The following is a 23518-nucleotide window of genomic DNA, read 5'->3' on the forward strand; positions in this document are numbered from 1 at the left end:
ATCTATCCATCCGCCCATTCATCCATCTGCCCATCCATCCATCCATCATCATCCAGATGTCTAGCCCGCCCATCCATCCATCTGCCCATCCATCATCTATCCATCCGCCCATTCATCCATCTGCCCATCCATCCATCCATCATCATCCAGATATCTAGCCCACCCATCCATCCATCCATCCATCCATCCATCATCCAGATATCTAGCCCGCCCATCCATCCATCCATCTGTCATTCATCATCCATCCATCCATCATCTAGCCTGTCCGTCCATCCTTCCATCCATCCGTCCATCATCCAGATGTCTAGCCCATCCATCTGAATGTACAAACTTTCAGATCTTTAAAGGGGCTATATGCGTTTTTCTGAAATTTAAACTCGCGACTGACACCTGTGGCCAAAAAACAGAACTGCTCTTCCTTTCTGCTCGCTCTCGCAGCGTGCGCTCGTCCGAGTTGTCCTGGGTCTCTTCTGTGTATTTGCTAAATCCATTGCACTGCTTGCGAGTGTAGGCTACTTGCTGACTAGCGGTGGTGGCAGAGTGATCTGAAACGTTTAACATGAACGCGCTTGACGTCACATCCGCAGACAGCGCGGGAAAAATCCGACCCGACAGAAAATAGGAAAAATAGGATACAGGCTTATAGGTGCACCCACTGTGAGCGGACAAGGTGTCAGTATGCTCATCAGGAGATGTTTGAGTCATAAATGGTAAAATAAAAAGGCTATTGTTACGTTTATTTTGGGGAAAAAGTTGCATATAGCCCCTTTAACCGGTAAGCCACAGCTCCTGCTTGTGAGAGAATCAGTGGCTATTTTGTGTTTGTGGGAAAGACCAGTGAATACTGTAATGAGCACATGTGAGTCAGACGTGATGAATCACCCCATTAGGCTCAGTCCAGCAGTGATTCGCTCTCTGCCCTGGAGAACGGAAACCCTGTTTTGCACAGTTTAGAAATCACCATCCACCTTTTTGTTAAATGGATGTTTCTACTGTCCAGTATTACTCACTTTGAGTGATCTAGTTTCTTAATAGTACATGCAATGCCCATAATGTTCACGGCACACTATTATTTTATTACTACCTGTAGATGTTTACGGTAAGCAAATAGGGTAAGGGTTTCTTTGTTGCTTACATGAAGAAAATGTATTTTATTACAATATTCCGTCAATGAAAGTAGTTAATTGAGTGACTGATTCAACGAGTTAATTCAGGGAAAGATGCATCAGGCAGATTAAAACTGTAGTTGCTCAGTTCAAGAGTCTTTTTGAATGACTTATTAAATGGAGCCTCTCAAAATGGTCATTTGCTCGTGAATCTGACTGTACTGGTTTTGCTGTACGCATTTGATTCACTAAAAAGAATCGGTTCATTAGAATTTTTTTTTCGTGCATTCAGCAAGGACAGCTCAATACAATGACGTGGTTTCTTGGCTTTTATTTCCTTTTCATTTTGTCTTATCACAATCAATTCGGCCTTTAAACTTGGATGCTTTATTCGAATACACTTTAAATAAAGCTAATATGAATACACTTTATTCAAATATTTCTGTGAAAATAAACGCGATAAAGATGAACTCATTAAAGCCGGCAAACTGCAAAAAAATATTCAGAATCTCATTTGAACATATCGAGCTGTTGTGACAACCATCATATGACATCATATTTATATGAATAGGCTATATTTATGTCGAATGAAGAGAAAGGGTGTGTCCTTGAGAGAGCGCTAGAGAGTGAAAGTGAGAGAGAGAGAGAGCGCGCGCTTGTTGCTCTCTGATGCTCGAGCCGCAGGTGATGATGGATCGATAGAAGGAAGAGCTGCTGCTCTCGCGCCGTGTCTTTCACCTGTCTGCGCGCTCAGGGCTGATCGGTGGCGCGCGCTCATTCCCCTCAGAGACGCGCTCGAAGAGCGTGAAGTGTGTTTTCCTCTCGCGCGCCAGGAATAAAGTGAAGCCTTCGGTTCGACACTTGAGTTCAATGAGGCTGTTCATGAACTATTGGAGTACTCCAGCAGCATCGCCACAGCATCGTAGAGTAACGTTACTCCCCTCGCGTCATGTCTCACTCTGAGAGATGGGCAAGTTCGACGACCACGAGAGGGTAATCCTCAACGTCGGGGGCACGAGGCACGAAACCTACCGGACCACGCTGAAGACACTGCCGGGCACGCGTCTGGCCCTGCTCGCCTCCGAGTCAGACCTCGAGTCGGTTCTGGACCAGCTGCAACAAGTCCCGGGGTTCATCGAGTACAACGCGCGCAGCAACGAGTACTTCTTCGACCGGCACCCGGGCGTCTTCGCCTACGTGCTCAACTACTACCGGACCGGGAAGCTGCACTGCCCGGCGGACGTGTGCGGACCGCTGTTCGAGGAGGAGCTGTCCTTCTGGGGCATCGATGAGACGGACGTGGAGCCGTGCTGCTGGATGACCTACCGACAGCACCGGGATGCTGAAGAGGCGCTGGATGTGTTCGAGATGAACGTGGACAACGATGAGGACGACGAGTACGGCAAGCGGCTGGGCATCGAGGACGTGGTGTCCGCGGACGGCACCTTCAGCAGGTGGAGGAAGTGGCAGCCGGTCATCTGGAACCTGTTCGAGGACCCGTACTCCTCTAGAGCCGCCCGGGTAAGAGCGCACGCAGCGGAGTCTCCAAACGGTTGCGCGCGCGACTCGCTTCCAGTGCTTAAACAGAACAACTAAACAACGTCAAAACTCATGAGTGCGTGACGACGAGTCTGTTTTGCTTTTGAGTTGTCATGCATACTTCTAAACATGTGCGTAATGTGTGCTGGAAACGTGTCAGGAGAGGGATGAGCGCGTGTCCCGATCACCTAAAACTGTTTAAAACCTGTTGAAATTCCAACAAACTTGGTAAAGACACAACAACTCATGCATGCATCAAAATTGAGTGCTCGTTAGCGCTCGTGCATGCATCTAAACGAGCGCGTAATGGTCAGATAGACGTATTGGAGAGGCAGATGTCGCATATTACTAACTCTCAAATTAAAACAAAGCAAACAAATCACAGGCCATGCATGCATGCGTGAAGATTTGTGTTTTTAAGCGCCCGTGCGTGTGCACATGAACGCGCGTGATCTCCAGATTCACATTGGTAACAGGTGTCGCATATCTGAGATGAAAGCGCGCCCTAACTTCTCAAGTGCAGGCATTTTATCCTCTGCTAAAACACTCTTTGGACTGATTAAGGGAGAGAAAAGTATCACAGCCCTCCCACACTTACTGTATGTGACACAACCCAGAGCCATACTGAAATGGTCTTAATTAAAGATGTGTTGGAGGAGGCTGGTAACGTCAGTGGAAAAGAAAAAGATGAATTATTGAGATTGTTGCAGGCAAATTCAGATGCACTGCAGAGATCAGGCAGATACCATTGTAAAGAGCTTTTCCTCTCCTGCTTTGGTTTCAGAGTAATGTCTGATTATATGCATGGTTCATGAATCTGCTAGTATTTGTTTTAGTTCCTAAATTTTCCCAGTTTTTACCTTATACCGTCTTGCTGTTGTGGAAAAAAAAGAATGAAGAATAGTATGTCCCAGCAGCAATCGTTCTTCCATCCGCCATGTTTAAAGTTTAAAAAGTGAAATTTGGGTTGTTTTTAACCCAAGGGCTGGGTAAATATAGGACAAAACATGTTGAGTTATTTTAACCAGCATAATGGGTTGATTTGTTTTTACTTTAATACTAGCTTCTTTTTCCTTTTTTTACTTCATACAATAATTAATTTTTATGAATTAACTTAAATCCTCTAAACTTTTTTCAAATACTCCACACAGCCAATGGTTTGCATATTTTACAGTATAGCATATTTTAATACATATTGCCAACATTTAAGCGTGTTTAGCAAATATTAGAAGTAAAAATGAAACATTTGGAAGTAATTCAAGTGTAATCAAAAAGTGTAAACCGCCCTGTGTTTCTCTCGTAGCCGAAATGTGCTGTGACTGACTCCATAACCTGTCCATAAACAAAAAATCAGTGTACAGTTCTGAGAACATATTTTAACATTATAAGTATTTATATTCTGTATCTTATTTAATAAAAATCACAAGATTTTATGCAAGGCATCAGGCATTTCCATCACGCGAAAAGACACACCGTGCCCCAGTATGTTGCTTTGCATAAAATTAAACAATATATGACACAATGACGAATTTATAGATAAAATAAAATGCACCAATTTGACGGAGCTGAGAACTGCTCTCTCCTGAAGAGGCCAGCGAATGCCAATAAATAACTCAACCCCTGGGTTATGTCTGACCCAGGATCTGGTAACACAAAAACTACCCAATCACTGGGTTGCTACATCTGACCCAGGAGTTGAGTAACATAAAATCTACCCACACACTGGGTTGTTACGTCTGACCCAGGAGCTGAGTAACACAAAAACTACCGAAACACTGGGTTGTCACGTCTGACCCATTGGGCCGGGTAATACAGAAACTACCCAAACACTGGGTTGTCACGTCTGACTCAGGATCTGGGTAACACAAAAACTACCCAAACACTGGGTTGTTACGTCTGACCAGGAGCTGAGTAACACAAAAACTACCCAAACACTGGGTTGTCACGTCTGACCCAGGATCTGGTAACACAAAAACTACCCAAACACTGGGTTGTTACGTCTGACCCCGGAGTTGAGTAACATAAAAACTACCCAAACACTGGGTTGTTATGTCTGACCCAGGAGCTGAGTAACACAAAAACTACCCAAACACTGGGTTGTTACGTCTGACCCAGGAGCTGAGTAACACAAAAACTACCCAAACACTGGGTTGTTACATCTGACCCAGGAGCTGAGTAACACAAAAACTACCCAAACACTGGGTTGTCACGTCTGACCCATTGGGCCGGGTAATACAGAAACTACCCAAACACTGGGTTGTCACGTCTGACTCAGGATCTGGGTAACACAAAAACTACCCAAACACTGGGTTGTTACGTCTGACCAGGAGCTGAGTAACACAAAAACTACCCAAACACTGGGTTGTCACGTCTGACCCAGGATCTGGTAACACAAAAACTACCCAAACACTGGGTTGTTACGTCTGACCCAGGAGCTGAGTAACACAAAAACTACCCAAACACTGGGTTGTTACGTCTGACCCAGGAGCTGAGTAACACAAAAACTACCCAAACACTGGGTTGTTACGTCTGACCCAGGAGCTGAGTAACACAAAAACTACCCAAACACTGGGTTGTTACGTCTGACCCAGGAGCTGAGTAACACAAAAACTACCCAAACACTGGGTTGTTAAGTCTGACCCAGGAGCTGAGTAACACAAAAACTACCCAAACACTGGGTTGTTAAGTCTGACCCAGGAGCTGAGTAACACAAAAACTACCCAAACACTGGATTGTTACGTCTGACCCAGGATCTGGGTAACACAAAAACTACCCAAACACTGGGTTGTTACGTCTGACCCAGGATCTGGGTAACACAAAAACTACCCAAACACTGGGTTGTTACGTCTGACCCAGGAGCTGAGTAACACAAAAACTACCCAAACACTGGATTGTTACGTCTGACCCAGGATCTGGGTAACACAAAAACTACCCAAACACTGGGTTGTTACGTCTGACCCAGGATCTGGGTAACACAAAAACTACCCAAACACTGGGTTGTTACGTCTGACTCAGGATCTGAGTAACACAAAAACTACCCAAACACTGGGTTGTTACGTCTGACCCAGAATCTGGTAAAACAAAAAACTACCCAATCACTGGGTTGTTACATCTGACTCAGGACCTGGTAACACAAAAACTACCCAAACACTGGGTTGTTACGTCTTACCCAGGAGCTGGTAACACCAAAACTACCCAAACACTGGGTTGTCACGTCTGACTCAGGATCTGGGTAACACAAAAACTACCCAAACACTGGGTTGTTACGTCTGACCCAGAATCTGGTAAAACAAAAAACTACCCAAACACTGGGTTGTTACGTCTGACCCCGGAGTTGAGTAACACAAAAACTACCCAATCACTGGGTTGTTACGTCTGACTCAGGATCTGAGTAACACAAAAACTACCCAAACACTGGGTTGTTACATCTGACCCCGGAGTTGAGTAACATAAAATCTACCCAAACACTGGGTTGTTACGTCTGACTCAGGATCTGAGTAACACAAAAACTACCCAAACACTGGGTTGTTACGTCTGACCCAGAATCTGGTAAAACAAAAAACTACCCAATCACTGGGTTGTTACATCTGACTCAGGACCTGGTAACACAAAAACTACCCAAACACTGGGTTGTCACGTCTGACCCAGGATCTGGGTAACACCAAAACTACCCAAACACTGGGTTGTCACGTCTGACCCAGGATCTGGGTAACACCAAAACTACCCAAACACTGGGTTGTTACGTCTGACCCAGGAGCTGAGTAACACAAAAACTACCCAAACACTGGGTTGTTACGTCTGACCCAGGAGCTGAGTAACACAAAAACTACCCAAACACTGGGTTGTTACGTCTGACCCCGGAGTTGAGTAACACAAAAACTACCCAAACACTGGGTTGTTACGTCTGACCCAGGAGCTGAGTAACACCAAAACTACCCAAACACTGGGTTGTTACGTCTGACTCAGGATCTGGTTACACAAAAACTACCCAAACACTGGGTTGTTACGTCTGACTCAGGATCTGAGTAACACAAAAACTACCCAAACACTGGGTTGTTACGTCTGACCCAGAATCTGGTAAAACAAAAAACTACCCAAACACTGGGTTGTTACGTCTGACCCCGGAGTTGAGTAACACAAAAACTACCCAATCACTGGGTTGTTACGTCTGACTCAGGATCTGGTAACACAAAAACTACCCAAAAACTGGGTTGTTACGTCTGACCCAGGAGTTGAGTAACACAAAAACTACCCAAACACTGGGTTGTTACGTCTGACTCAGGATCTGGTAACACAAAAACTACCCAATCACTGGGTTGTTACGTCTGACCCAGGAGCTGAGTAACACAAAAACTACCCAAACACTGGGTTGTTACGTCTGACCCAGGAGCTGAGTAACACAAAAACTACCCAAACACTGGGTTGTTACGTCTGACCCCGGAGTTGAGTAACACAAAAACTACCCAAACACTGGGTTGTTACGTCTGACCCAGGAGCTGAGTAACACAAAAACTACCCAAACACTGGGTTGTTACGTCTGACCCAGGAGCTGAGTAACACAAAAACTACCCAAACACTGGGTTGTTACGTCTGACCCAGGAGCTGAGTAACACAAAAACTACCCAAACACTGGGTTGTTACGTCTGACCCAGGAGTTGAGTAACACAAAAACTACCCAAACACTGGGTTGTTACGTCTGACCCAGGAGCTGAGTAACACCAAAACTACCCAAACACTGGGTTGTTACGTCTGACTCAGGAGCTGAGTAACACCAAAACTACCCAAACACTGGGTTGTTACGTCTGACCCCGGAGTTGAGTAACATAAAAACTACTCAAACACTGGGTTGTTACGTCTGACCCAGAATCTGGTAAAACAAAAAACTACCCAAACACTGGGTTGTTACGTCTGACCCCGGAGTTGAGTAACATAAAAACTACCCAAACACTGGGTTGTTACGTCTGACCCAGGAGCTGAGTAACATAAAAACTACCCAAACACTGGGTTGTTACGTCTGACTCAGGAGCTGAGTAACACCAAAACTACCCAAACACTGGGTTGTTACGTCTGACTCAGGATATGGTAACACAAAAACTACCCAAACACTGGGTTGTTACGTCTGACCCAGGAGTTGAGTAACACAAAAACTACCCAAACACTGGGTTGTTACGTCTGACCCAGGAGCTGAGTAACACCAAAACTACCCAAACACTGGGTTGTTACGTCTGACTCAGGATCTGGCAACACAAAAACTACCCAAACACTGAAAAAAGAACCCCAAAAAATTACCCAAAAGGCTCAACCCAGGATTTGGGTAGAAAAAATAACCTAAGATTTTTTAGAGTGTGGGTATCAAAATTATTCCCGAACTTGCCTAGTGGTAAACAGGACTTGCGAAGGCATTCATGTCCAATTTTTAACCAGGAAACTCTTTTTGATTGTTGGTTTAACTTAGTTTAAAAAGTAAGTAACCTGGTTGCCTTTTAATTGAGTTCACTGAAATGAAAAATTTGAGTTAATATAATGGAGGAAACTGGTTTAATCAACAGAAACTCAAAATATGTTATCTGAAACACATTAACTATCTGAGTTCATTTGACAAAAGAAACAAAGTTGTGATAAAAGCACGTGAAGGCAGCACAACTTGAGTTGGTCCAGTGTTTAGCAGAGATGGACCAAACGAGGAGGCGAGGAGCTCCAATCAATAATGACTTGTTTCTGTAGACGTGTAATCTCAGGCTTTGTCTGCACTCTCCATTTTTAATGAGAAGAAACTGCGTGACCTTGACAAACCGACTATAAGGTTAGGATTCTTGTGCTTTGTGCTCAATGAGCGTTATTTCCCAGAATTCCCCACACAGTTCCTAGTGTGCATCATTGTGCTCCCATGATGCATTCTGCCTCTTTTAATCCATCTGTTAATGCAGCGGAGGCTGTGATCATGTTGACGTGTGTGTGTGTGTGTGTGTTTTGATGCCGAGCGTGCCGTTGCCACTTAAGAGGTTAACACTGGCGCACGTCTGAAGATGCTGCGCCGAGACCGTTTCCATGGTGACCTTATCGCTCATCGGCCGCCCGTGTTCATTCAGAGCAGCGATTGATTTCAGGAATTCAGTCGAGCACAAACCTGCCTGCAAACACAGTGTGCGTCTGCGCGTTTCCTCTGGAACTGTTTGAAACCAGTGTGTGTGTGACATATTGTTTGTGTGGATGATTCACGCACTGGGAGAAATAACACGGTCATACAGATTGTGTGTATTGATGTGGGCACCGATGAGCCGAATGTCATTTTCTTTAGATCACTCGCTGAGCGCTGAATATCTCGGGTGTTGAGCAAGTGGGCGTTTTTTCGTGGGATTTTAGTGTCCGTGCGATTTACAGTAATGAAACGTGATCTTTTAAGGAACATTTCAATGGAAATGTGTCTTGTTGCTTAGCTAATTTTTTTTAAAAGCATACACTCTAAAAAATGCTGGGTTAAAAACAACCCAAGTTGGGTTGAAAATGGACTCACCCAGCGATTGGGTTGTTTTATCCCAGTGAATGGGTTGTTTTAACCCAGCGGTTGTGTTAAATGTTTGCTTAAAACGACCCAATCGCTGGGTTAGTCCATTTTCAACCCAACTTGGGTTGTTTTTAACCCAGCATTTTTTAGAGTGTATTATCCAAATATTTTGGAGAACATTGAGGTAATTGAGTTGATGATGACGATGAAGTCATGTGCTGCCCATTTTTGTACCATTATATGGCGCATATCTGAGTGAAACAGAATAATTAATGATAATTGGGAGTCTTAAAGGAACAGTTCACCCAAAAATAAGGCTCCAAAACCAAAGATATTTCGGAGAACATTGAGGTATATGAGAACAATCCTTGAGTTGATGATGATCATGTATGATGTCATTGTGGATCTAAAATGTGTCTGTAAATTGTTGTTTGGCTCAATTTCTTTGAAAGCAACATGAAATATGAATATTTTATACCTATTTTGTACCATAATGTGACACATGTCTGAGTGAAACAGAATAATTCATGATAAAATGAGTCTTAAAGGAATAATAAAAAATTCTAAAAAATAATGTGTTGGCTCAACAAAACAATAATGCAACAGTTTGCATCCATTTTTTTGAGTTATGACAACTTAGAGTGAATTTACGTTCAACCAACAAGCCACGTTGGATCATCCAGATCCTGGGAAAGACGTGACAACCCAGTGTTTGGGTAGATTTTGTGTTACCCAGATCCTGGGTCAGACGTAACAACCCAGTGTTTGGGTCGTTTTTGTGTTACCAGATCCTGGGTCAGACGTAACAACCCAGTGTTTGGGTCGTTTTTGTGTTACCAGATCCTGGGTCAGACGTAACAACCCAGTGTTTGGGTCGTTTTTGTGTTACCAGATCCTGGGTCAGACGTAACAACCCAGTGTTTGGGTCGTTTTTGTGTTACCAGATCCTGGGTGAGTTATGCTGTGTTCACACTGAACGTGAATAGAGCGTCTGGAGCGAGTGATTTCCATGTTAAGTCAATGTGTTGACGCGTTGATAGATGTGTTTAGATGGACGCGATTTCGCCTTATTTGCACGCAAGTGATTTTATTTGGTGCTTTTTGTGCATTCTCGCATTTGAAGCGAATTTGAGTCTGACACCCGAGTTGAAAAATCTGAACTTTGGTATCTGTTTGTGCCGCGTAAACCAATCAGGAGCCTGCCCGCTCAATACTCACTCCGATGCGGGACGACAGGTCAGCCGCCTGTCCCGCGGGCAGTTTGAAGTACCGCTGAAAGTGGCCGTCATCCAGGCTCAGCTCCTGGAGCAAGTGGTGCAACTTGCCAAATTGGGTACACCTCTGGAGGGTCTGGTGGACCCAAGTATGGCGACGCTGACCCCTACACCGCTGTTCAGCTCTCCAGAGCAAATACAGAGCGGTGACTCTCTCGCTCGATCAACATCGGCATCTTGCAAACAGACAACCGCCTAGCACTTGCCCCTTTTGTCTTGAACGCGCATCTATTTAGCTTCAAACACTCGATTTATACGCACATCCAATTTGCTGTGGACGTGAGTGGATTCAAAATGTTCAAGCGTCCAACTAGACGCGATAGACGCGAATTTAACACTCTATTTATGTTCGGTGTGAACGCAACATTAGAGGAACTTTATCATTTGTAGCATAAACACAAATTTTGAAGTTGATTACTCAAAAAAATTAAGTCGTTCCAATCTATTTCACAATATCACTCCCATCCTCAACCAACTTCACTGACAATTCCTGTGGCCAGTCGTATCCAGTTTAAACGGCTAGTTTTGGTCTATAAAGCAAGTCATGGCCCCACACCCCTATACCTGGCTGAGTTGGTGCAACCATATGTTCCTGCCCGGACCCTCAGATCTAGCAATGATAACTTGCTTGTTGTACCCAACAGAGGTGGACAAAGTACACAACTCCATTACTCTAGTGAAAGTAAAAGTACTACTGGTCAAATATTACTCTGTTACAAGTGAAAGTTGTAAAAAACTATTTTTACTTAAGTAAAAGTACAGAAGTACTTGTTTATAAAAGTACTTAAGTATCAAAAGTAAATTTCCTTTTTTATGTCAATGCATTATTTTATTATTGTTGCATTGTTGTATGAATGCACGCTATAGCCATAATGGTGGTTTAAGCCAGTCAGTGATGCTCCATCCGACATGCTAGCATACGACTACCTTAAACTCATTTAAATACTTGTAGAAAAGTTACAAAGCTGCTGTCACTTTAAGGCAGAATGCACAAATCCTATACACTGATACACATCCGATTTTCCCCAACTGTTTACGTTCACTTAAGACATAATCAACTTTGTTTACGTGAATACTTTCCAAAATGAAAATGTTGACATTTTGTGTGTATTGGTCTGTTTAAGTGCGAAAAAACACAAAATAAAGCTCTATTCAGTACTCGTGCTCTGGTATCTGAGAGGCACAAAAACCAGACTGAATTGAGCTCTTTCATCATGCTTTTTCATGATTCATCCATATGTCTATGCTTCTCTTTCGCCCAGACATTTACATTTTTTTACATTTTATGAGACATTCATCAAGTGTATGCCAACGAAACTAATCTTTAATCTTTTCAGAAAACTGAAACTTACTTTCTAATATGGCCATGGGTGCACACACTGTGCCGAGGAACCGTCTTCTTCCATTTTGCTGATCAATGTTCAAAAAATGACCCTACAAAAGTGTTTACTTATAGGCTGTCTGCAAAAAAAATAAAAATTAATCCACTGACTTGCAAAGCTGCTACAGAAATGACTTTCGACTTTGAGGACCTTGATAGAAATGTAGTGGAGTAAAAAGTACGATATTTGTCTTTCAAATGTAGTGAAGTTAAAGTAAAAGTTTCCCTAAAAAAATAATACTTCAGTAAAGTACAGATACTCAAAAAGTGTACTTAAGTACAGTACTCAAGTAAATGTACTTAGTGCTTAGTGCTTTTATATTGCTATATCTTTTTAAGTTACATTTCATTGTGTCATTTGCATCTTAAATGTGTCTCTAAATTGTCGCTTAGCTCATATTTTTAAAGCAACAGGAAGCATTTGCTACCCATTTTTGTACAGTAAAACACAATATTTCATGATAAAATGAGTCTTAAAGGAACAGTTCACCCAAAAATGATGTTTTCCTGTGGAACACAAAAGATTATATTTTGAGGATCTTTGGGGTCCAAGCAACATTGAATCCCTTTGACTTAAAAACAAAACAAAACACACTGACAATATCCTCTTTTGTATTCAACTGAAGGAAGACACACCGGTTTGGAATGACGTGAGAGTGAGTAAATGACAAAATTGGGCATTTTACACCAGGATAAAAAATGTTATGGCAAGTTTGCAGTTGAGTAAAACCCATTCCGAGGAGGCTTTTCCATCATGTTCACCCTCCAAAACAACTCCATGTATCCCAATGGAAACACTGCTTTTTCAAATCGATCAGTTTGCTATTATCGCTGTAACTTTGGAGACATTTAAATGAGTAGCAGTAGCCAAGGGCGTAGATTTGGTTTGAACATTGGGGGGTGGAACGTTGTTTTTTTTATTTTTATGTATTGTTATTGGATAATTTCTATCTATCTATCTATCTATCTATCTATCTATCTATCTATCTATCTATCTATCTATCTATCTATCTATCTATCTATCTATCTATCTATCTATCTATCTATCTATCTATCTATCTATCTATCTATCTATCTATCTATCTATCTGTCTGTCTGTCTGTCTGTCTGTCTGTCTGTCTGTCTGTCTGTCTGTCTGTCTGTCTGTCTGTCTGTCTGTCTGTCTGTCTGTCTGTCTGTCTGTCTGTCTGTCTGTCTGTCTGTCTGTCTGTCTGTCTGTCTGTCTGTCTGTCTGTCCGTCCATCTATCCATCTATCGATTACAAATTCAACATATACAAATATAAAAGACAACATTTAGACATTTATTTTAAGATTTTTACATTCCAACTTAATGCATTTATATATATATATTTTTAAAGGGAAACGCATCTGCTCTTGAACAACTGTAAATCATTGATAATTACAGACCCTAGTGAAAAATTAACTAGCAAAACAGACGGCTGCTTTGGTAACTTGTTATACTGATAGTTATAGCTAAATACATTGCAATGGATTAGCTAGCTAAAATATATGTGGTGTGTGCTTAGCTATTACACAATATTCTCATACCTCATTCTCAGTACATGCTTTATTTACATTTTTTTGCATCCCTCTCTGACCAGCAGGTAAATCTAGTCGGCTGTGCAGCGCTTCTCTTCATTTTTGGCGCTAACGTTACCCGTGTGCTCTCCCATTCAAACACCATTTGCTTTGTTTTGGTGAAAGTGCGACTCATTGGTTGGGCGTTACCAATCGGTTCAATGGAGGGGGGATTATTTTTGTCTGATTTATTATGACAAACTCATATTTGATTAGGAACACAATTATTGTTACAAAACAAATGAATTCTACATATTTTTAATTTGATCTACTGCGATTTTCATGTTGAAATATTGGGGGGGGGTTGTAACTGATGGATTTGAATATTGGGGGGGTTCAATTACGCCCCTGCCAAACGTAATCTTTTTTTGGCTGCTTTCTGATTGCATAGTGCTTGTGTATATGCAACATATTGACCAGTGTTTGTAGTCCAAAGTCCAACATTAGCATCTTCCTTGAAGTGCACCGTTTATAGGCTCTGTGTGTCATTTTAGTGCGAGACAGTAATTACAGATCTGTCTTTCTCACTGCTGACGGGAGGACACTGCGAACCACTGTAGGTGTAAAATGCGAGAGAGAGAGAGATGTGTGTGTGTGTGTGTGTGTGTGTGGAGAAATTAAACTGAATGCTGAGTGCCATGTTAAACAAGCTGTCGCTCGACACCGATGTTGTCGTTGCGCGTACTGCCGGACGAGGGAGGGTTTGGCTTTCATGTTCAGCTCGTTTGAATCTCACACACATGCATTAGTGTGCTCATTTCGGCCAGGACTGTCTTTTGTGCTGTGATAATTGCATAGGCTTTTTCCCCGTATCTGCACAAACTGCTTTCAAGTCCTCCGCTGAGCCGGTCCAGGGCTTCAAACGCCCCGCTGGAGAGAGTAACACAGGCTTAATGAAGCCGTTCAGACCACCGAGGCCAATCACACACACACACACACACACACACACACACACACACGCACACACTGCTTTCTCTAATTGCTGATTTAATAGCAAATCAAACTTTTGTACAGATGTTGTGTGTACATGCTCACACTCCGAGCCTGCGACTGTCGAAAAGCATCGACACACACACTCGCCTACGTTTGTCTTTAGATGACACTGAAAACAAAGCCGCTCGGCTGATCTTTAACTAATGGAGGAAAACTTTCAAGATGTGCTTTGACAGCATTTCAGCGCTTGATTGTTTAATAGTGTTTAATGTTTTGAAAGAATGAGTAGGTTGGAACGAGTGCAAAATATTATCACGGTTTGAGCAATTTTGTTGGCATTCATTGCTGAAATTACTATAATGATTGTTTGCGCGCTCTATACAACTTTTTTGTATTACTCCATGTTTCTTTGTGTGTATTCATTACATAAACCCACTCAAATCCATGCAAATATGGTGTAGCAACATTTCTACGTCGACATTTCTACTCACGCACCTTTATATCACTTTATATACATCCACTATGAACCTTGACTGTTCCCTGATGGTGAAATGACCTGCCTAACTCAACCCAAGCAGCTCTGCTCTGATTGGTCAGATGGTCCAGTCTGTTGTGATTGGTCTACTCTGCTCTGATTGGTCAGATGGTCCAGTCTGTTGTGATTGGTCTACTCTGCTCTGATTGGTCAGATGGTCCAGTCTGTTGTGATTGGTCTACTCTGCTCTGATTGGTCAGATGGCCCAGTCTGTTGTGATTGGTCTACTCTGCTCTGATTGGTCAGATGGTCCAGTCTGTTGTGATTGGTCTACTCTGCTCTGATTGGTCAGATGGTCCAGTCTGTTGTGATTGGTCTACTCTGCTCTGATTGGTCAGATGGTCCAGTCTGTTGTGATTGGTTTACTCTGCTCTGATTGGTCAGATGGTCCAGTCTGTTGTGATTGGTCTACTCTGCTCTGATTGGTCAGATGGTCCAGTCTGTTGTGATTGGTTTACTCTGCTCTGATTGGTCAGATGGTCCAGTCTGTTGTGATTGGTCTACTCTGCTCTGATTGGTCAGATGACCCAGTCTGTTGTGATTGGTCTACTCTGCTCTGATTGGTCAGATGACCCAGTCGGTTGTGATTGGTCTACTCTGCTCTGATTGGTCAGATGGCCCAGTCTGTTGTGATTGGTCTACTCTGCTCTGATTGTTCAGATGGTCCAGTCTGTTGTGATTGGTTTACTCTGCTCTGATTGGTCAGATGGTCCAGTCTGTTGTGATTGGTCTACTCTGCTCTGATTGGTCAGATGGTCCAGTCTGTTGTGATTGGTCTACTCTGCTCTGATTGGTCAGATGACCCAGTCGGTTGTGATTGGTCTACCCTGCTCTGATTGGTCAGATGACCCAGTCTGTTGGGATTGGTCTACCCTGCTCTGATTGGTCAGATGACCCAGTCTGTTGGGATTGGTCTACCCTGCTCTGATTGGTCAGATGACCCAGTCTGTTGTGATTGCTCTACTGCTTACAAACAAAATGCCTATATTATCTGAATTTCAGCTCCTGATTGACTTGATACACAGTGATACGAACAGTAACGATGGCATCGGTTTTACTCATAGACTGTAAAAAAATATGGATATAGTGTCCGTGATGTCACCTGTTGGTTTCTGAAGAGAGTTTTTGAAGCCTCAAAGCTGGCTGTTGCAATCTTGGCAGCGCGTCGCTCCCGGATAACAGAAAATGGGCAGAGAGGCGGGACGTGGGTGGAGCTGAGGTGAAGCGATGACTAACAGACAGCAGACAAACGGCAATCCACCTGTCACTCAAAGTGGCCACGCCCTTAATTATGCAGGACTTTAAGGCACCGCAAAAAACCTTAAAGCCACAAGTTGTCCCAGACTGTAAACATGTTTTTTTTCTGCTGTTTAGTTGGGCATTTTAACATGAGGCTCAATGAGATTGTGCTCCTTCTGGAGTCTGTCTCTAGTGGCCAGTCGATGAATTGCAGTTTAAGTCACTTCCGTATTGGCTTCAAGAGAAACTGCGGGAGGTTGCCGCTAGTCCTGTCGCTATAGTCAATAAATCAATCAATCGCACGATAAAAAAAAATTGCTCAATAATTTTTCCGGCCGCCATAATTTCCAGCGTCCGTTTTTATATCCATTTTTGCCGAGCGTTACATTATATGATCACACTCTTATACATGTAAATACTTCTAAGCGCGACAAGACACAAGAGAATGCGCTGTTTGTCAAATGTCCTGTGTGTGTGTGTGTGTGTGTGTGTGTGTGTGTGTGTCAGTGTCCTGTCTGTGTGGCTGCGTCTCATGTCAGCTAATCGAGGGACACTCTGACACACACACACACACACACACACACACACACGACACACAGACAGACTCGCGTCAGTCTCCTGCTCACATCGAGTTCTCTTTTGCTCTTGAACAAACAATAACAACAATACAGAGAATTTTGAGTATTCTCATATTAGGAGTCTTAAATTAGTTAAATAACGTCTTAAATGAACTTAAAGAGTTGTGAGGAAATGAGATGCGCGTCAGATCCGTGTCATGTTCGTCAGCGGCCGTTCTTAAAGTGACAGTAGCACTGATGATGCCTGTCATTAATGTTCATCAAAGAACAACGGGAACAGAGAAAATTGTAGCTTTAATGATGATTCATCTATATTTCATTTATTATTTATGCAGTTAAGAAAGGTGTTTGATAACTATTACATGTCTAACAGGGAAGAAACAGGGAAAAATAACATTTATTATAATGGGTTTATGTAAAGATTGTTTTAAGTTCACTTAAATTAAAAGTTGTTTTTTAAAGCCTAATAAATGTTGAGATTGGGAGCTTTCAGTTATACTGTAATGTAACGTAATTAGTGAAAACTTAATTCATAAAAACATGACAAATATGCTAAAATTTTAAATATTCTGTCAATAAATTGTTTCTACATTAATTTGGAGAGTAACTGAAATTATTACAATATCAAAACATTAAAAATATATTAATCGTGATTAATTACAGAAGAAAAATGTGATTAATTAGTTAATTTTTTTTAATCTATTCCCTAAAACACAATAATCCGTTGCAGTTTAGCTGTTTATTCAAGTGCATTTTTTTGTTAAGAGACTGAGAATCCATTGCTTTTTTTGTTTTGGTTGTTTTGTTCATTTATTTTGGATATTTAAAATGCTTTCCGTTTTCTGTGTTAAATAGTCTTTAGAAATAAAAGTTTATTGATATTTCAAAAGGTGTACCTGCATTATTATGCCATTATCATTATTTTAGATGAAAATGGTCTCAGAACAACAATATTATCGTTTATCGCAATCATTTCTTGGCCAATTTATCGTCCAGCAAAATTTGATATCGTGACAGGCCTAGTTGCCGCTTGGTTTTACCGTATCAATCTCATCCTTTGGAAGTTCATGCAAAGTGGAATTGTTTTGGCAGCAGAAAACAGCGTCTTCTCAACATTAGAGCAACACAAAACAAACTCTTCCAGTCTCAGCTACAACTACAGTGTTTGAGTGGCAAAGTAGACGTTATTCACGGGCAGCCAATGAAGATCATATTATGCAAATTTGTTACAAACCAGGTTCGCTCATGAAGACTAGAATTGCAGACGGATTCAGGCAGTTCATGTTCTTTCTTTTGAGAGACAATAACTTTATCTGTCATGCACTTTGATCTTTGAAACTTTGCAGCTTTATAACACTGCATTACAAAGGTAATAGTGCCACTTTAACTGTCATCACAATCCAATAACCTCAAACATACTCAAAGTGGCGCAATGCTTTAACATAATATTTATCCTTTTATCCCTTAATGCTAACAAAATTACTTTGTGACATGATTTTCTTTATACGCAAGTGTTTGCAGATAAATGCCGTTTGATTTGATAGTTTATGTAACTTTAAAATCTCCCATCATATTTGATCAAAAACTTGAAATGTATTTGAGAAAGTATCTAAAAAATATGTAAATTAATTCTTAAGTATCTTCTTTTTAAAGGCGTGATTTCAATAGGTGCAGCAGAGCAGGAGTGACACATTTAATTGATTTAAAAATGTATATTTTATTGCTGGGAAAAGCCAGTTTGCATTCTCTCGTCAGATATCGCTGTGCAGACCGCATATGCTGTCAACTTTTATTTGGATCAAGAGACACTGTTTCCATCCGTTCAGATGAGATCGTACTGTACAGTCTTTCATCTTTAAACATGCCCTCCTTTCCTGTTGACATTGTCATCTCCTCTCACACACACGCATGTAAGTTTGCTTTAGTTTATTCTTCAAATAAGGAGTAAAAATAGAGCACTACGTCGTGCTCATGGGAGGTTATAGAGAGGTCAGGCTCATACCTTTGCAGCAATAACAGGTACGAGAAAGACTTTGAGCAGGAACGAGTGTGTGCTTTTCTCAAACTCGGTTCAGGTGTACAAATAGTTTTATTGAAGCTAAAATGGGATGCTGTCTTCATCAAACACACACACACACACACACACACACACACACACACACACACACACACACACAGAGTGTTGAGCTCAAGGGCAGCGTGTGCCCAACTCAAACTCACCGGGGATGTGAAACTCACACTCCAGTTTCCAGCTCAGTGTCTCCACGTTTAGTGTGTCTCTCATTGGCGTTTTCTCTTCATTTGATCCTTTTTTATCAGGATTATTGTCAATCTCTCCTGTTTTTGTCCGGTAGCTCTGATTGCCAGTTAGTGTGCTGCTATTTGGGCTATGTGATCTTTCAAAAGTGATCAAAATATTGCAAATGTAGGCATATCGCAATGGCTTGTGATAACTGAATGTTTTTAAAGGCCAATTCACACCAATCACCAGATTACAGCTCGTCACTTCTCAGGCATTTCACGACCAAGACAAGCTCTGATTCAGCATGTTCAATCGGCGAAAACAAGCTCAGACAGACGGAAACAGACACCAACAGGGCGAACACACTGATCCGGCGAAGTGTCTGTTGGCGTCTGTCAGAACAAATTTCCGAAAATGTCAAAGTTTTAGGTTGACGCAGATGATCAACAATCAACATCGCCAACATTTTTTTAAATTAAAATAATTTAAATTGATTTTTCACACTTAAAACATTTATCATATTGCATATCGTAGTTATTGCATGACATTTGTATTTAATATCATGCAGCCCTTATGTGGTTGCCAGGGGTTTCTGGGAGGTTTATAGTAGGGCTGCGCTTTTATTATTATTTTTTTTTTTTGATAATTCAATTGCATTTATAAATAAAATAAATAAATAAATGTAATGTAATGTAATGGTGGTGGTGGTGGTATTATTTTGTATTATTACTGCTGCTAAATAAAAATCTTAAACAAAATAAATATTACTATTGTAATATTTAAACTTTTACTATATTATAATAATAATAATAATAATAAATAAATATTACTATTGTAAAAAAAAAAATCCATTGCAAATTCAAAATATATAAAAATATTGTTTGCTGTGTTTGCTTGTAGGGCTTTAAAATTTGTCCAAAAATGTTGATATATCCATATAAATATTAATAATTTGGCTTTATAATTTGGCCAAAAATTGTGATATATCTGTATAAAATAATAATAATAGTAATGGTGGTGGCATTATTTTTATTATTATTCCTACTACTAATTTTAAAATCTTAAACAAAATAATAAATATTACTATTGTAATATTGAAACTTTTACTATTTTATAATAATACATAATTGTTACTATTGTAAAAAAAATGCAATTCAAACTCTCTATCTATCTATCTATCTATCTATCTATCTATCTATCTATCTATCTATCTATCTATCTATCTATCTATCTATCTATCTATCTATCTATCTATCTATCTATCTATCTATCTATCTATCTATCTATCTATCTATCTATCTATCTGTCTGTCTGTCTGTCTGTCTGTCTGTCTGTCTGTCTGTCTGTCTGTCTGTCTGTCTGTCTGTCTGTCTGTCTGTCTGTCTGTCTGTCTGTCTGTCTGTCTGTCTGTCTGTCTGTCTGTCTGTCTGTCTGTCTGTCTGTCTGTCTGTCTGTCTGTCTGTCTGTCTGTCTGTCTGTCTGTCTGTCTGTCTGTCTGTCTGTCTGTCTGTCTGTCTGTCTGTCTGTCTGTCTATCTATCTATCTATCTATCTATCTATCTATCTATCTATCTATCTATCTATCTATCTATCTATCTATCTATCTATCTATCTATCTATCTATCTATCTATCTATCTATCTATCTATCTATCTATCTATCTATCTATCTACTATAAAAAATGGTTTGCTTGTAGAGCTGTATAATTTGGCCAAAATTTGTGTTTATATCCGTATTAATAATAATAATAATAATGGTGTTGTTGTTGTTGTTAAATAAAATATGAAACAAACTAAATATTTAAAAAAAAAAATATATATATATATATATTTAAGAAAAAGTAATTGGTTTTATATTGATTAATTATGCAGTCCAAGTCAAAATAGTTCACTGGCAAAGTGAAAGCACAAAAAGCTGTGATTCCTCACTTTTTTTTAATCTCTTCTGTCCTGTTCTATTTCTCCTTTTCCCTGCTGTTGGTCATGTTTTGGACTGTGTGTGCTTTCTGCAGGCTTCTCTGGATCATAATGTCTCTTCCTCTCCAAACTGGGACCAAACCGATCCAGTCACCGGGAGCTCGACGTCTTATCCAGTGACCCGCGTGTCCTTTTCCGTCAGGCGCAGAATCAATGCAGCTCTGGCTGTAAACGGCTCGTCTTTCTCCCAGAAAGCCTTGAAACCACAGCAAACGGACTTCTATTTCACACTCCTCCTCAAAACATTCACCTTCAAGACGCTGAGCAGACGACTCCTCTTTTATGAGCACCGAACATTAGTTGGTGTCACTCGGAGAGCGTAATTGGAAAACAGTAGCTTGTGTAGTGCAAGGTTAAACGGTTTCGAAGCTCGAGCTGTCACGCGCCGAACTCATCCGGTTGAGTTTACATGTAGCGGCGGTGTTGAGCGCTGACATTTGAGGCTCTTCACTCTCTGGTGGTGTGTAAATATGCTCCATTAAGTGAAGACCTCTTCACGGTGCTGCTGTACACGGGCAGCGGTAATTATCCTGTTGAGTTGAGTTGAGCCGGGATGCTAGTCCAGGTTTAACTACCGCTCTATTAGGAGTCACTTCAGCCGAGCGGGAAAGATCTCCTCATCTGAATGGCACTCAAAAGCCACGAGATGTCTGGCTGTTAGGAAGCCCGTCTCGGTCTGTAGTGCATCCATTAGTCAACCTGTCTGTCTCGCACACATGCTTTCACTGTATGAGCGTCTGGGGTTTGCAGACTACATTAAGACTGAAGTCAAACCCAGATGAGTTTGTGAAATCAAGATACATCTGAACATTTGCTGTTGCCGTCATGAAAATGGCATTTGCAACCCATTTGAATCCTTTTATCTGACATATTTCAACCACAGACTGTAAAAAAATATGGACGTAGTGTCCGTGACGTCAGCCATAGGATTCTGAAGAGCAGTTTTGAAGCGTAAAGTAGGGTCGAGCTGGCCGTTGCCATCTTGCCATCATTCACTCGCGGATCACAGAAAATGGGCAAAGAGGCGGGACATGGGTGGAGCTGAGGTGAAGCGATGACTAACAGACAGCAGACAAACGCCAATCCACCTGTCACTCAAAGTGGCCACGCCCTTAATTATGCAGAACTTTAAAGCTACACTGTGTGATATTTTCCCCCATCTAGCGGTTAAAAGGTATATGACCATCCAGTGAATATTAGTTTCTCTTCCTCTCAATTCCGATTTCGTTTTAACTCCTACGGTGGCCGATTTAGTCCAAGATTAAAGCTACACTATGTAACTTTTCCGTCCACTAGAGGTCGACTGTTCAAAACAAAGGCGTAGTTTGATGACGCCACGTTTGAGCGCAGAATCTTGGGACATGTGGTCTTCACCTCACAGCCGGTGGAAAACAGTCAGGATAGGACTCGGGCAGAAATCATGTTCATGTATGCGATTATTAACATTACTGTAGTGAAGCAGAGCAGGACCGAGTGTTGTGGAGCTGAGCAAGGCCGCAGGAGCGATTGAAGAGCGGGACTGTTATTATGGCATAGTCGCCGGTGGGACTTTTATTATGACACGGTTGCCGGCGCCACTTCCTCTTTTCCAGTCATGAGTATGATGTAACGCAACTCTGTTTATCGTATTAGATATATCTGAGTGTGTTGAAAAGGAAGTTATGACGTTCGCTCGGCGGCTGCTATGACACTTGTTCACACTGCAGTGAGAGTAAAGTGTTTCACTGAATAAAACCGGAAACCGAGGGTGACGCAGATATGACACAATCGACAGGCGACTCCCTCAAACGCATAGCTCACACGTCCCGGTTCCTTGGTTAAAATAGCAATTTCTCACGATTTACAAATAGTTGGAAACATTTGGGATATTCTAAGTACTCAACTGAACAAAATATATAACACTGGCCTAGTGGTTTCAGGATATTTTACTGCAAAAATCCTACATAGTTCACCTTTAATATGGCTTCCAGTTCGACCTCGTCCACATTCGACATGGTGCCATCGAGTGTTAAAACGCAAAAGGCGAAGTTGAATTTACGGGTATGTCCCTCTTTGGCTAATGTACTTTCAAGATGGAGGGGCAACATGGCGACCCGCATTCAAACCCCTCACCTGTATGTATTTTCAATGGCATATTATAAACTTACGAGAATTCTTTATTACTTGAAAGAAGTAAATATACATTAATGAGCACATATATTTTTGAAAGAACTAAGTGTTTTTAGCTAAGAATAAACAAAAAAAGTTACACAGTGTAGCTTTAAGGCTTTATATAATGTAAACGAATGAGTTGTAAAAAAATTCACCCCCTCACAGTTGTCATGAAGGGCAAAATTAGCCGAATAGACCAAAACCACAATTCACAGAGAATTATTTTTTTACATTTGTGGTTATTTTTACTACAACTGTACCTTTAAGTATGTAAACGAGCTTTGTTGTGATTGGCTGAACTGGCCAGGGCGACTGGATATGCAAATGAGGATGGTCATATTTTAACGAGCTCATTACTAAGATGATTCAGTAAACAGGCGAGGAAGCTTTGTAAACGTTTAGCCAGTGTTGGGCACGTTACTTTAAAAAAAGTTTACTAGTTACTTCTTACAAATAGTAACGGAGTTAGTAACTGAGTTAC

General features: G+C 41.2%; 1 protein-coding gene across 1 annotated transcript in view; it reads left to right on the forward strand.

Annotated features, from left to right (window-relative positions):
* Window positions 1-1786: 1786 nt before the first annotated feature.
* Window positions 1787-23518, forward strand: part of kcnc2 (potassium voltage-gated channel, Shaw-related subfamily, member 2) — an 81133-nt gene continuing 59401 nt past the window's right edge. Inside the window, exon 1 of the mRNA XM_079817342.1 lies at window positions 1787-2627. Within this exon, the coding sequence (XP_079673468.1) occupies window positions 2073-2627 (555 nt within the window). The 5' untranslated portion in view covers window positions 1787-2072. The remainder of the gene's footprint in view (window positions 2628-23518) is intronic.

The sequence above is a fragment of the Gobio gobio genome, assembly GCF_949357685.1.
Source record: "Gobio gobio genome assembly, chromosome: 5".
Lineage (NCBI taxonomy): Eukaryota > Metazoa > Chordata > Actinopteri > Cypriniformes > Gobionidae > Gobio > Gobio gobio.